The 15,114-nt window shown below is 49.2% G+C and overlaps 1 protein-coding gene across 6 annotated transcripts in view; it reads left to right on the top strand.

Moving 5' to 3' along the window:
- Window positions 1–11,284, top strand: part of TSPOAP1 (TSPO associated protein 1) — a 75,172-nt gene extending 63,888 nt beyond the window's left edge. For 5 of the 6 annotated variants that reach the window (XM_077787463.1, XM_077787464.1, XM_077787462.1 and 2 more), the window contains 4 exons: window positions 116–219; window positions 1,924–1,995; window positions 3,467–3,595; window positions 10,035–11,284. In XM_077787463.1, coding sequence (XP_077643589.1) covers window positions 116–219; window positions 1,924–1,995; window positions 3,467–3,595; window positions 10,035–10,250 — 521 coding nt within the window. In that variant the 3' untranslated portion in view covers window positions 10,251–11,284. Of the gene's footprint in view, window positions 1–115; window positions 220–1,923; window positions 1,996–3,466; window positions 3,596–6,694; window positions 6,755–10,034 lie in introns of all 6 variants that reach the window. The other variant, XM_021540380.3, reaches the window with a different exon arrangement.
- Window positions 11,285–15,114: the final 3,830 nt, after the last annotated feature.

The following is a 15,114-nucleotide window of genomic DNA, read 5'->3' as shown; positions in this document are numbered from 1 at the left end:
GTTCCCCCCCAGTATTTTTTTTGCTCAGACCACTACAAGAACGGTGAAGGAGTTGCTGTTATTTGGGTTTTGTCCTTGTATTTCTATCTAAGAATATTTTATTTTTCTCCTGTAGGGCAGAAACATAAAGATACTGAAGCAGACCTGCTCACTCCTCGCAGGATGGTGGCTGCATTTGACTACAACCCAAAAGAGAGTTCTCCAAACACAGATGTGGAGGTAACCACCAGCTGCTTCCCCCTTTTCAGAGATTTCTTCTTCCTATCTCTTTTTACCTCTGTCTCTCAAGACACTCAGCACTTTGGTCCAACCAGAGTCTTAGTGAAACTGTGTGAGTATTCATTGCATCCTTTAGTGATCAGACAGGACTGAGCAGATCTGGGGCAGGAGGGAGCAGCTCCTACTGGTAGCAACTGATCTAGGAAGCACTCTGGGAAAAGGAAAAACCTGCTTAAGGTTTTGAAAGCACTTTTGACACTTAATTTGAGCATGACTTCTGTGTTAAGTATCTGTGTAGGTCTTTGTTCAAGCAAAACAATTTAGCTCCAGTTTAATGTACTAGTTTGCAAAGTTCTTGTTTTCAAGCAATTCCTATATATAGAACCACAGAGTCATGGAATGGGATGGGTTGGAGGAGGTCTTAAAGCCCATCTCATCCCACCCCCTGCCATGAGCAGGGACACATTCACTAGACCAGGTTGCTCCTTCTGGTCTGGTCTTGGACACTTCCAGGGAAGTGGATATAATCTAAACAATAATTTTGTGGATAAGTCTGTTCCAGGTAGAAAGGTGGCAATGCAGAATCCTTTCTGCAGAAAAAGGTGAGCACATGCTCTGTTCTCTCTTCCTCTAAGCTGTGTTAGCTCTCTGAGCAAACATAAACACGGGGTTTGAATTCACATCCTTTTCCTTCATCCGCAGAGGAATGTCTGGCCAACAGAGGACACAGTTCAGGGAATGGTTGCCTCCCAGGCTGTGTCTCCTGCCCAGAGAGTCACAGCTGAGGACAGAGTGTTCTAGAGATTGTGGAAGAGATTGTGTTCTAGAGATCTGGAAGAGACACAATGTGAACATGTATCTAGCCATGGAACACTTGTCACCAAGGATGTGACTGTGCTTTTTGCAGTTATTTCCTCTTGTTGAACTTTTGTGAACAAGAGCTCAAATTACTGAAACAAGCTGGTGGAGTTCTGTGGGAGATGCTCCACAGGAGCAACCTGCAGCCTCAAGAGATTAAATTGAGGACTAGGGATATATTATGGTAAATATATTGGAAGTAGATCCCTTCCAGCTGACACCTGTGAAGTGCCAGAGTGTCTTGAGTGGAACTCAGCCTGTTTGGAGCCTCCACTGGGCAGTTTTTTTCCCTTAAAAGAGGTTGGTGACACCTTTGTCTTTAGCCTTGTGCCCCATGGGGCATGTGCTGGGGTGCTTGACAGGACAGAGGGTGTGACAACAAAGGGCACTGTGTGCTGTGCTCTTGTTCTGTGTCCAGTTTAAACCACCCTTTTTGTATGCATTCCTGCTAGTGACTAACCCCTAAGTGCTGCATACAGAACAGGCTCATCCAAGGGAGCAGGATTTGTAATTATATTTAAAGAAATTGAAGGTATTTCTGGTGCTTGCTGAGCTTGTCCTCGGTGCACCTTTCCAGAGCAGGTGGTAGGTATTATTTTGAAACCTTGTTAAAATTGGTTTTAAAATGGGCTTTGCTCTTGTCTTAATTTATGAAATGCTTCCCTAGCAGTGAATTCCAGAGTTACCCACTTCAGTTTCCCTCCTGCATCCTGGTCTTGCAAGACCAAACACACTGGGCTCCCTCCCTTGGAGTGAGATTGGGCAAGAAGCTGAGGTGAGCCTGTGTCCTGATGAGAAGTTCAGGCAGGGATTTTCCTGTGACCTCTGTTCTCTACCTCTTTGCAGGCTGAACTGGCCTTCAGTGCTGGGGACGTTATCACTGTCTTTGGGTCCATGGATGATGATGGATTCTACTATGTAAGTGCAGGGCTTGGGAAAGTCCTGTGGTTACCCTGGAAATTGCTGGAGTTCATGGAGCAGCAGGGAAGCAGAAATCAGGAAACAGCATGTCCTGCTTTTGGGACAAACATAAACCCCTCTCTACTTAGTGCAGGGCAGCCTGTTTCTGGTACTCATTTCTCCTGCTGCAAATCCACTATTACAGAGTCTTGGAATGGTCTGGGGAAAGGACCTGAAAGCTCATCCTGTTCCACTCCCTGCCATGGGCAGGAACACTTTCCACTGTCCCAGGCTACTCCAAGCCCTGTCCAACCTGGCCTTGGACACTTCCAGGGATCCAGGGGTAGCAAGAGTTTCTCTGGGCAGCCTGTGCCAGGGCCTCAGCACATCTGCAGTCAGAGATTCCTTCCCAATATCCCATCCATCCCTGCTGTCTGGCAGTAGAAAGCCATTTCCCCCTTGTCCTGTCACTCCACACCCTTGTCCCCAGTCCCTTTCCAGCTCTCCTGGAGCTCTTTTAGGCCTGGAAGGGGCTCTGAGGTTGCCCTTGGAACCTTTTCTCCTCCAGGTGAACCCCAGGGTATCCCAGCTTGGCTCCAGAGCAGAGGGGCTCCAGCCTTGAGGGCATCTCTGTGGTCTTTAAACATCCCAATGGTTCTGAGTGTATTTTTTGGTATCAGCTGCCTGCAGGTTTCCTAAAGCCTTGCATGCCTTTTTTCATGCACACACAGCTGAATTAGCAGCTACTTCAAGCTAACATTTCACCAGGCACTTGGACACTTGGGCTAGAGGCTGGAATAGTGATCCATGTAAGCAGACAGATTCCTGGGGCTGTGCCTGCCCTCCAACGGTGTGCCAAACTTGAGCCTTGGATCATCCACCTTTTCCTGCTTGGGAAACAGTGTGACTTCACACATCTGACTTGAGGTTGAGCTCCAGGTTCAGCCTGAGGACATCACTGGGAATGTTTTGTTTGATCCTTTTATAATGTTGGACAAACAGCATTGCTGGGGTGGGTTTTGTCTCACCCAACCACTTCCTGTTGAACTGGATAAATATTTGTAGGAGTACAATAGTGCAGCTCTGGGCCTCTGTGACCATGGATGCTATACCTACAGGACATTGTACCAGTACTGCCTCATTCTTTAAAGACGTAGTAAATACCATGACAAATCAAAGGCCTCTAGGGCACCTGTGGCACAGTCATATTCCAGTATGATAGAGGAGATTTTGAGTTTGTAGAAACAACTTTGTCACAACTTGCTGTCATCTCTTTTTCCTTTACTGTCTTCTGTGTTTCTGTGCTCTAAATTGTTCCACAACTAAGCAAGGATGTGAGTTATGGAATTTTCTGAGGATCCTCCCTATGTGGGTGTGTTCTGGACTTGTCTCAGCCTGCAACCCAAGCTTCTCTGCAGGGCACTGCACCTCGAGTTGTTACTTATGTCTCCAGGAAAGCTGTTGTGAAAATTGAATGTTGATCTTGCAGGGAGAGCTGAACCAACAGAGAGGGCTTGTCCCATCCAACTTCCTGGAAGCTGTCCCTTTGGATGGCGACACAGCCAAGGAATTCCACTCAAAAGATAAAGAAGCTTCTCCGCTGAGTGCTGAGAGCCAGGTGAGATGTGTGGCTGCATGGCACTGCCATCCAGGCTGGGATGTGTCTGGAGCCTGGGCATTGCATGGCATGCAGCACCCATGGGATCACTGAACTTACTGCATGCAGCCCACTCATCCTAAGGGAGTGCCAGGAGCATTTCCCAAAGACTTCCTTGTAGTGCAGAAAGTGGCACAAAACAACACCTGCTGGGGCCTCAGGTTGGTCAGGTAGGCAAGGAGCTTTCAAATCCCACCAGCAAATTGTTTAGATCCGCTGAAAGGTCAGTGAGAAAATCCTACTGGAAGGAAAGGTTCAAACAGCTCCCCAGGCACATGAAATTCCTTAATTATTATATCCACGTCCAGGAGCCCTGGAATTAGCAACACCCAGACACCGATGGTCTTGCATCCACACCAAGTTGGATATATCTTAATCCAGGCTGAGGTGCTTATGGATAAATTCAAAACACACTGAGGAGTTTCCCAAACAGATCTGGGGGATGGATCCTACGGTTTCAAAAGCATTCCCCATAGTAATGGAATTCAAAGGTTAAATTAACCCCTTGCATTGTGTTGCTGAGATTCTTGGAATAAAGGCTTAACTGGGACACTTGGGGCCGTGTCAGTGTCTGAGGCTAAAAGTGTAGCAGCTCCTTTCTCATTCCTGGAGCCCCTGTGCTGTCTCACTGTGGACTGGGTGGCAGGAGGGACCCAGCTTGATCCCAGCTCACATGGGCTCAACCTTCAGTCCTTCTTGGGAGGTTGTTGGCGCTGTCATGTGGTGCCAGACCCACATGAGTCAGAGCAGGTTGGCTTTGAGCCATCCTGAGGGAAGTAGGTGGCCCTGAATCCCTGAATCCCGTTCTGTTGAACTCCCCATTGGTGCCATCCCTACTTTCTGCTCTCTGCAGCATTTCTTGGCCTTTTTTTCATGCCCAGCTATTCCTGTTCTCTGTATCTATATCTCTATTGTAGGATGCTGCTTGGTCTTCCTTCACCTAAGCCCCATCCCTTGCTTCCAGGCATTCCAGGCTTTGTGGGTACACGATTTGCACTCCAGCCTTGATGCCTTCTCAGGCAGAGCAGCCTGGCTCAGATAATGAAGTTTGTGGGCAGTTTGCTGGATCATCTGCTGACCTCAGCAGCTCTCTGGGGTCCTTGTACTTTCTTGTTGGGAGTACTGGTCCTTGCTGAGGAATTACAGGTTAATCAGCTGTTACTGCCAGGGTTTAAGAGCCCAGAGGTCACCCAAGTCTAACCTCCCAAGGGGTTAACAAGGATGCAGAGTGGGGTTCTTTCTTCAGTTACCCTCTCAAAAATATTTACTCTTACCAAATTACTCATCTGTTGAAATAGAGGGTGCCAAAGGAGATCTCAAGCAGTAAAATAAAGGTGGAATTCTAAGTGTAATTTAATGCAGATGTTCCCCATCTGCATCCCTCAGGCATTAGCTAGCAGCCACAGGGCCTGTTTCAAATTCCCAAGGTTGTTATTCCAGCCCACATCCTCCCAGGGACCAGGGGGATTTCAGGCAACCTTGTCTGCCATGGGCAGGTGTGAAGGGTTTGCAAAGCCAAGCCCACTTTCCTCTCTGTTCTCTGCTGCTGAGTTCAGTGGGTGACTGATGCCTTGGGCAGCATTTTGGCCCACATAGCCCTGCATGCTGAAGGTTGGAAGCTCTTTTCCTATGTTCCATGACATTTTTTAAAAACACAAGCACCTGTCAGGTGTGTTAAAGACAGCCCATATAAAACAGACACAGTTCACATTTCCCTGCCCTTCAAACCTTTCCATTTGTCTCTAGTCCTCTGTGCCTGAGATTCAGGGGAGTCTCCCCTTACACTGGCTCTGACTTTGGGTGCACAGAGCAGGAACCTGTTTGGTTTGATACTTTTGGTACTCTCCTGATCCATGAAGTGCTGCTCTCTGTCTGTATTTGGGGGACTGGAAAATTCAGGTAATGATGATTAAACCAATTTTATTTCAGTGGGAATTAGCTTGAACTCCCTAGACATGACTGTGGCTGCTTCTGCGTCATGCCAGCTTGGCTTCTGTCCTGCTGCCTCCCTGCTTCTCCTGGACCCCTGTCCCAGGGGATTCTGGCTCAGCACCCCCAGCACCCCTCCCGCTTGTGCTTTGCAATCCAGACCTGTCTAAGCAGCTTCCAAACAGGAAGGGCACATTTGCCCCCTGTTAAAAGTGGTATATTTACCCTGCTCAGAGCCAAACTGGTATTAACTAACTGCGTTCAGGGTGTTTAGTGATTCCTGAAGAGACAGAACATGACCCCACAGTGGTTCTGGCTGTCACAGCAATCATAGCATCCCAACCTATGGGCAGAAAACCTCATGGGAAAGGCAGAAGAAAGAAATACCTCCTGTAAAACAGACATATTCCATATTCATCCCTGAGTTGGAATGAACTCTCCCAGTGATACAGTCATGCCTGAGTTTTTCCAAATTCCTGTAGCACTTTCACCCAACAGAGTTAAGGAATACTTGCTTGTTCAACTTGCAAATTCCCAGTCCCAGCTTGAGCCCTGGCACCTCAGGGGGGCTGTGTGTGCACCATGGCAGAGCTTTGGACTCGGTTACAGCTTGTCCCAGTTGCAACAGAAGCTTCTCCATGAGTGATTTTTAAATCCCTTGTAATTTCTTGGATGTGATGTTCTTACCTTATCTGTTCTTCACACTTCCCTTCTTCTTGCTGCCCTACCAAAGGCCTGAGAATAAGGACAATTTATTTTCAAATTGAACTGGGGAAGGTGGATCATTTTTAATTATTTCTGAGTAAATCTTAAAATGCTGGCAACTGAAAAGGTGAAGCAATTGAACTTACAAACTGACAACATTTGGCAATTAGAATAAACAAACAAAAATAGCCTAAAGGGGAAGATCCAAGAAGTTCTGGTCACAGCCGGGGCCCAAAACACTCATGCTTACCAGCTCAGAGCCGCTGCTTTACCACTTTTCCTGTTGCTAGAATATTTTGCCATTAGTAACATGCCATTTCTGTCAAAGACTGATTGTAAAGCACCTTTAGAAAGTGTTTGATTCTAACTGATTTCATGTATTTATTTCTGCCTGTGTTACGCACCCGGGACGTTTCTTTTCTTCAGAGAATGAGGAAGAGAAGAGTCCAGTGATAGATATGAATGATACATAGAGAGAGCAACCATGTAAGTGTGTGAGACCTTCAACCTCCCACCCAGCCCCTCAAGGGCTCCAGTACCTGTAGTTGCCTCCTATTCTTGCTTGTAGTTTGACAGGCTGGCTTGGGGCTGTGGTGGCAAAACCCACCTTCATCTGATGTCAGATTTTTCACTGCCACCTGGGTTCTGTGGTAAAGGCAAACCATTCAGCACATGAAGTGCAGTTGGCTGGAACAATTATCTGGTGGTTTTGGGGACCAGGATGGAACTGTGCTGGATATTCAGGTTTGGGAAGGACCTGCTTTGTGATTCAGCTTAGTCATTCTGTTCACATCGACAGCCAAATCTTTGTTTGGTCTTTGCAGGGTCCTCCTCAGTCTGAGCACACTTCATGTTCAGCCTGGGTTTTTTTCCTTCTGGATTTTACTCCTTCCTGAGAATAGTACTGAAAAACCCCCGCCCACTATCCATTTAAGAAAATAGTAACATTTAGGCCCTAAAACCAACCTTGTGTGGATAATTGTTCTGGGCCTGGGTGGGTGAGACCCCTGGTTTTGGGGACCAGTGGGAGCAGTCTTTTTTTTCCTTAGTTTCAAATGTTTGTTTTTCAGAAGTTGTGTTAATAACACCTGAGAGAGTACTAAAACCACCCCTGAAAACTGACATCTCTCTTGTGTTTATCACTAATAACTTGTATGAGTATTTTGACAGAGCAGTTCTCCTTTGTTTCTCTTAGAGAAGAACCCCCAATTTTCGTATGATTTTTACCACATGAATCTGTGAGCTGGTTCTGTGCTTTCTTGACACATAGAGACCTCTAAAAAGAGGAGAAATTGTTTGTGGGGCCACTTCAGATCTGTCCTGAAACTGTTCCACCCTTACTGAAAAAGTGTTTTCCAATGGTGCCTGGACAGATCTTCCACTGCCCTGGCTGCACAGGGGCCTTTACATCCCTCCTACATCACTCCCTGAGTGTTGGTGAGCCCCTTCTGGTGCTAGCCTTGTGTTTTTGGACATTTTATCCAAGGATTCTTTGTTGCACAAATCATAGTTTTTGGAGCAGGACTTGGGGATTCTTTCTTTTGCTCACAACTAAGAGTGGGCTCCAATTTAGCCCTCACCTGGCTTTCCTTTTTGCCTCCATAAATCTTGCATTTCTGGCTGCAAATAGTTAATCTGGATTTATTTGGATTTACTCCCAGACTCCTCAGACCTAACTAACACTGGGCTTATCAGTACCAAGTGCTGTTCTTTGCACACTGGAGCTGCCAGGATAGACAGAGGTTGCAGCTGTTGCTGCAGCATTGGTTGGAGTGGACCTTGCAGGCAGAGTGCAGTTTTCCCAAGGGCCAGCCTGGGTCATCCATCAGCCTGTGTGACATCCTGCAGCACAGCCTGGGCAGTAGCTGGCCTCAGGGCACAGCACTGCACACTTGGAGTGTTGTAGGAGTGCCTTGGAAAGCAATGTTTTCAGGTGAACAGAGGGTGTGAGCTCACAAATAGTCAGCTGTGGGATTGGTTACTATCATGGAGAGAGGTAGAGAGGAGTTCCAGCTCTGTCCTGTAGTTCAGGCAGAGGAGAGTCTGATGGCACTGGCACAACTCAGTGATTGCTGTGAGGCAGAAGTTCACTCTCAGCTTTGTAGAGTTGGGAGGGGTCACAAATGCACTCCAAGATGGAGCTCCCTGTGCTCCTGCCCACTCAGGACTGACTCCATGGGTATTGTAGGTGCTGAGTCTGACCCAGAGCAGAGGTTTGTGCCTCATCCTGGGCCAGAAGTGCTTCACTCCTGCAGCAGCCTGGACCAGCACAGCTTCCAGCTGTGAGGGGAGGAGAGGTCACAGCCACTGGGTGCTCCTGGTCCCAAAGGAGGTGGGTGCTGAACCAGCAGTAGGTGACAGAGCAGGGTTGCTTTGACTTTTCACCCCAGGAGATTTTAAATTAAGTCCCCACAGGCCATGAGCATGGCTGTGCTGGAGTGAGGCAGCAATAGTCTAGGCTCTGCTACTGCCTTATTTTTCTGCTTGCCCTGGACACAGAGCAGGACCAGGACCAGGCACATCCAGTCCTGCTCAGGGGCTGCTGCTGAGATCTTCACACAGTGGAGTCTGATCTTCAGGAGTGCTTCCACTCAGGCAGAGAGTCCTGCTGGCAGTGTCGCCATCTCACATTCCCTCTGGGGGCTTTGGCTCCAGCAGACTTGTGAGGGACTCAGTGGGGCCCCGCTAGAGGGATGCTGAGGGTGTGATGTTCCAGTGTCAAAGGACTCTTCCCTGGTACAGCTCAGCCACTCTGGCCTTGTGTTGGGTAATGCCAAGACAGGATGTACCGCTGGAGCTTGGCAGCTGCTGGTTTGTGAAAGCTGTGTTGAAGAGAAGGCAGTGAGACAGGTTCTCCTAGGCCACAGAAACCCAGAGCCTCCTCCCTGAGGAACTTGGCAGCCTGTTGGCAAAGCCTGACCTGCCAGATTGTTCATTGTCACTGTGTAGACAGCTGAGTCCAGTGAGATGAGATTGTGGAAAGGAAGGCTGCTGCTAGGAACTGACTTCTCAGTGCTTTGTGAAGAGGAAACTGAGCCTGGGACTCGGGCACATTCTGATTTCTAAAAGCCCTTTCCAAAGGGAACAGCACTGTTTGAGACTGGTGGGTCCCAATTAACCATCTCAAACACTCAGGGTCTCAGGAACATTTCTGTGTGCCACTTGATCCAAGACTTCTCCATCTCCTGCTCCACTGGTGCTACTGCAGAGCACCAGACTTGGCTTTCTGCCCCTCCTGCCTCTGGATCTGCTGGATGCTGAGCAGCCTTGCAGGACCACTAATTCCTCTTCCTACGATGGCCACTGTTGAGAAGCCTCAGGACTTAGCCAGTCTCCTTGATCTTCTGGAGGTCTTGCAGAGCACTTGTTCTTACAAAATTTGGTTTTGTTAATGTCCTGGCTTCTGTCCCAGAGCATGCTGGTAGCCCAGCATGGGCTGAGGTATCCATGGACTCATCAGTACCTGTCCCCATCCATGCTATCAGGAGCTGCTTCACTTACTTAGCTGTGGAGCAGCATCTTTTCACCATGTCTTTAGTGGGTCTTTTGTCCTGTTCTTAGCCCAAAGTTCAGGAATTTCAGGAATTCTTAGCTAAGGAAGGGTCTGGGTTGTAAGTACAAAATTTAAATCCACTGGAAACTTCCTAAGTGGAACTGCATACAGGGGAGAAGGCCAGGTTCTCTGGCTGAGGTTTATGTTGGTGTGATCTCCTTCAGCAGCTCTAACTTGTACTTTTGTCTTTTGTTTTCTCTTTTTCCCACCCAGCTAAATCCAGATGGGTCTGTTGATCAGAGCAACTCCTCTCTGTCTTCTCCTCTGCCAGCACCTTCCTGCCTTGTCCCAGGCCAGCAGAGTCCAGAGCAGGCATCGCTGGCCCTTCTCACCTGCAGTGATGCACCTGGGCAGAATAAAAAGAAGAGAGGCTTCTTCTTCAAAGGGAAAAACCTTTTCAAAAGACTTGGGTCCAATAAGAAAAATTAACAAGGGGTTTGTTTATTCCATCTGGGCTGCCCACACAGCCCCAGAGACTGAGAGTTCAGGAGAAGCCCTCTGCAATAAGCTGATTATTTTCATAGGGAAGAAGTATATGTTGAATAGAGAAAACTCTGGAGGGTGTGGGACCTGAGAGCCCTTGGGGGAAAAGTGTGAGGTGTGAGGGCTCAGCTCCGGGATCCAGCAGCCCTTGGTGCACTGGGTCCCTGTAAATATTTTAATTTAAGGATTATATGCTGGCTGTAAGTTAGCTAACTGGCTTTTCTCAGCAAAGCCCCTTAGGAGAGATCCCTTGTACTCCACACCTTGGTATTTCTCTGCTCCCAAAGGAGGTCGTGTCAACTCCTTCACTTCCTGCAAAGAAAATTTGCACTTTTCCGTTCCTGTGACTTCCCTTCGCTGTCTCTGGGCTGATGAGTGAGTTCTTAATTGTACTGTAACCCTGTAAATATGAAGCTGTGCCTCAGAGCATCCCACACTGCCTCAGTCAGCTTCCAGCACGAGGATCCCCGGGGAGGAAGGAGCGATGCCCTGGCGGGGGTCGATTCTCCAGCGTGGGGGTGGACTGCTGCCAGCTGCTCTTGCCTGGTTCATCTGGGTCACACACTGACTGGGGCCTCCGCCTTATGATTTATTTATCAATTTATTTATCTATTGATTTATTTATCTACCTATTTATTTATTTATTTGTCCATCTGCCTCTGTGTCTGTCAGCTGCTCCAAAGCCAGAGTGCTGGGAGGGCAGGGTGGGGTTGGGCAGCTTGCACTGGCTTTGTAGGAGAGGGTGTGTTCCTGCAGTTGAGACACAGCCCTGTCCAAGCACGGATGGTTTTGTATGCTATGGTTTCTGTCCCTCCCTGTGTTTATTTCTCTGCATGTTCCAGTGGGTCCTTGTTCTGAATAGGGCAGTTCCATGAGCTCCGTGAGTGGTGCCAGCACAGCGACCACGAGTGGTGGTGTTATGGTATGATGTTTTTATTTAATACCAAATTTTATTATAATAAAGTATATTTTCACAAAAATACATTTTCCTTAAAAAAAAAACAGAGATTCAGCGATGCTTCTTCAGGGGGATGGATGGGGAAATGATGCCAACCACATGCACTTTGAGGGTGTTGTGCACCTTCTGTGTCTCCTTCTCAGGGGGACACATGTGGCTGTGGATGCTCCAGGTGTGAGGTGAGGGCAGGGGCTGAGGTGGCAGCCCTGGGGATGCAGGACATCAGGGAGGGCTGTGGGCATGAGGCTGCCCAGAGTGGCTGGGCTGGACCCCTCACTCCCAGCTCCACTGGTGTGTGAGCACTGGGTCAGGGGTGTTGGTTCTGCACCTGGATCCTTTGGAAATCCAGCCAAGGTGCCAGAAGTCACTCTAGGATTTTGGGGGGATTCTGCAGGATTCCCCTGACAGCAATGACTTTTCTGGGAAGCTGCTGCTCCCTAGAGAGAAATATTCCATAAGGATCTTGATACCACAGTAAGGCACAGTGTCCTGTGATGGATGGGAGTCAGGGCAAGGACAGACCAGAGGCTTTGAAAGGATGAAGTGCTGCAACTCTGCTGGAGTTGCCATGGCTTCTGGAGCAGCCTTAGTGATGCAACTCATCAGCAACCCAGGGCTTTATCTGCAGCCTGTCCTCCCATGGTGGAAGTCGTTGCTGTTCTAACTGAATTTACCAACTGGAGTTTCTTAAGTGAGTTGTTGAAGGTCTTTTGAAAGAAACTGTCATTGCTTTTATCAGGTCCTCAGGGGATGAATTGAAGAACAAAACCTTTAGAACCAAAAGCAGCCGCTGGAACGTTCTGGGGTGTGCCCAGAGCCCTATGAAGCCAATGCCTGCCTGGCTCCCTCAATCCTTGTGCTCCCATCCTCCCTGCCCAGCTGAGCCCCTGGGACCACAAGGTGTGTGTTGTATCTCTACCTCCTGTAAATTTCGCTGGGATAGATCCAGACCCATCATTCACTGAAGGCTCCCTAGTTCAGCTGGTTCCCCAACACTAGACAGGCTGTACATCAAAGCTTAGAGAAGTCTCCATGAAAAAGATTGAAGATGAACAGCTTTTAAGCTGTTATAGATAAACATGTAAGGCTAAAAGAAACAAAACAAAACAAAAAAAAAGGTGGGGGGAAATAAAGATATAATCCCGATGTTCTGCTTTGCATCCTCTGCTTCTAATTGCTGTGCCACAGCCCAGGTGTGGATGCACCTCTCTGCTCGGGGGAGCTGCTGGTGGCATCAATATGTTCCTGTTTCCGTTCTCCAGATGAGTAGCATGTGGTCTCATGAGTGCAAGGGTTTGGTGCTTGTGTTGGTGGTCACCAGAAGGCTCAGCCAGGCCCGTGGCCTTTCCCAGTCTCCCTGATCTGGGAGCAGGGCCACAGTCTCCAGGGAAAGTAAACACTCAAGAGACAAAGCATCTCACAACCCCCACTGCCATGGTTTCTGAAGTAGTTGGAGAACAATTTTTTTGAGAGCAGTTTGCTGTGATGTTTCTCAGGGCTTGAGGTAGGAGTTGGTGTGTTTAACATCTTTCCCAGTGACAAAGGCACTCATGGGCACCCCGGGCAGTCTCTGGTGACACCAAGCTGTGTGTTGGGGTCACACACTGGAGGGCAGGGATGGGGCATCCATGAGAAGGACCCGGACTGCCTGGAAAGGTGGAGCTGTGCAAAACTTATGACACTTAACCAGGCCAAGTAAAAGGTCCTACATGGAGTTGAGGCAGTCTCAAGTCCAGTTACAGGCTGGGAAGACGATGATGGATGATGGATGGATGGATGGATGGATGGATGGATGGATGGATGGATGGATGATGGATTGATGGATGGATGATGGATGGATGGATGGATGATGGATGGATGATGGATGGATGGATGATGGATGGATGGGTGGGTGGATGGATGGATGGATGGATGGATGGATGGATGGATGGATGGATAGATGGATGGATGGATGGATGGAAGGAAGGAAGGAAAGCTGCCTTGAGAAGGGTATGGAGGTGCTGGTGGATAAGAAACTTAACACAGAATCATAAAATGTCCAAAGCTGGGAGGGACATTAAGGTCATCTTGTTCCAAACCCCTGCCATGGGTGTGCCCCAGCCATGTGTGTCAGAAATCCCCATTCCCTGGGCTGATGAGGAGGGGGAAACTCTGCCCCTCTGCCTTTCTCAGGTGAGACCCCACCTGCAGAGCTGCCCCAGCTCTGGGGCCAACAGCAGAAGGAGTTGGAGCTGCTGGAACAAGTTCATAGAAGGCCACGGAGCTGCTCCAGAGCTGGAGCCCCTCTGCTCTAGAACCAGGCTTGGAAGAGCTGGGGGTGTTCACCTGGAGAGGAGAAGGCTCCAAGGAGTGCTCAGAGCCCTTCCAGGGCCTGAAGGGGCTCCAGGAGAGCCGGAGAGGGACTGGGGCAAGGTATGGAGGGTCAGGACACAGGGAATGGCTTCCCCTGCCAGAGGGCAGGGATGGATGGGATATTGGGCAGGAATTGTTCCCTGTGAGGAAGAAATGCTTTCCCTGGCACAGAAGCTGTGGCTGCCGGAGCCCTGGCAGTGCCCAAGGCCAGGTTGGACGGGGCATGAAATGCCTGGGACAGTGTAAAGTGTCCCTACCAAAGGCAGGGGGTAAAACAAGATGGTCTGTAAGGTCCATCCCAAGCCAAACCCTTCTGTGATTCTCTGAATTAAGTTCCTCATTGTGAAACACATTTCCCAGCACTGACATGCACTAACTGTCCATAGCCTTTGAAACGCCCTCATCCTCCTCCCTCTATCTGGTGCTGATGCAGCAGGGGAGGGACTCAGAGCTTTGCAAACCCACCAGCTCTGCTCCTTTGCACAAGAGCTGTGCTGTGGTCTCTGTTGTGCAAACTGCTGGTTCTGGAGCTGCTGCTGGGTCTGTTTCTGGTGCTGGTGCTGGAGCTGGAGCTGGGGGTGGTGCTCAAGTTGGGACCTCAGGCAGATGCTCTCATTCTGTCTCACACTGAAAGGGGTGAGCTGGAGACCTCCTGAGTCTCTTGGGTTTGGGTCACCCTGAAGGCCAGGGGAGGTTGCTCAGAGTCTCATTCAAGGAAGCATTATCCCCAGGGATGCAGGCCCCATCTCTGCTCTGGCTCCTGTCCCAGCACTTCCCCACTATCCTGGGTGGTTTTGTACATCTGTTGGGAATGTTCTTGGCAGCACCACATGCCATTGCCTGTTGTCCCATCCCTGGGCACTCTGAACAGCTCTGTCTGCTCTGCAGACCTTCCATGAGACAGTAAAAGTCAAGAGTAAGCCTTCCAGATCCTTTTTCCCTTCAGGCTGACCAAACCCAGTTTTCTCCTGGGCTCCAGGTGGATTCCCTCCAGGTTGTCAAAACCAGTCTGCAAACAGGACCAGCCTTACTGGGCCTCACTGCAAGATTTGTAGTTTGCTCTGCTGATTTTCTTTAAAACATCAAAGGACCAGGACCATCATCAGTTCATGGCTCCACTTACAAGGAGGCAGCTTTGGGCGTGGGGATGGTGGATCCCAGCTTTGGGGATGGACACACCTGTCAGATATTTGTCCATCAGATGCTTTTGCTCTGGGAAAGGGAGAGGGGCTTTGGCCCACGGCAGAGGAGATGCTTTGCTAGCTGAGCTCCTGGTGCAGCAGCACTTTGGGCAGACCAGATGCTCCAGACCAGGAGTTGAAGGGTGATGCCTGTTCAAACCATCATCCCAGTGCCTTCTCCTGCACAGGAAGAAGGAGCAGCTGTTGTGGACCCCCAGGGGATGTGGGGCAGAGCATGTCAGGAGGTGGGATGGGGAGTGCTGGGCACTGCAGGTGTTTCCAGGGGTAGATATCAAAGTGTTGCTTTGACCTTTACAAG

The sequence above is a fragment of the Lonchura striata genome, chromosome 20, assembly GCF_046129695.1.
Source record: "Lonchura striata isolate bLonStr1 chromosome 20, bLonStr1.mat, whole genome shotgun sequence".
Taxonomy (NCBI): domain Eukaryota; kingdom Metazoa; phylum Chordata; class Aves; order Passeriformes; family Estrildidae; genus Lonchura; species Lonchura striata.
Note: the sequence above shows the minus strand (reverse complement) of the source record. Positions and strands in the feature narration are given on the sequence as shown.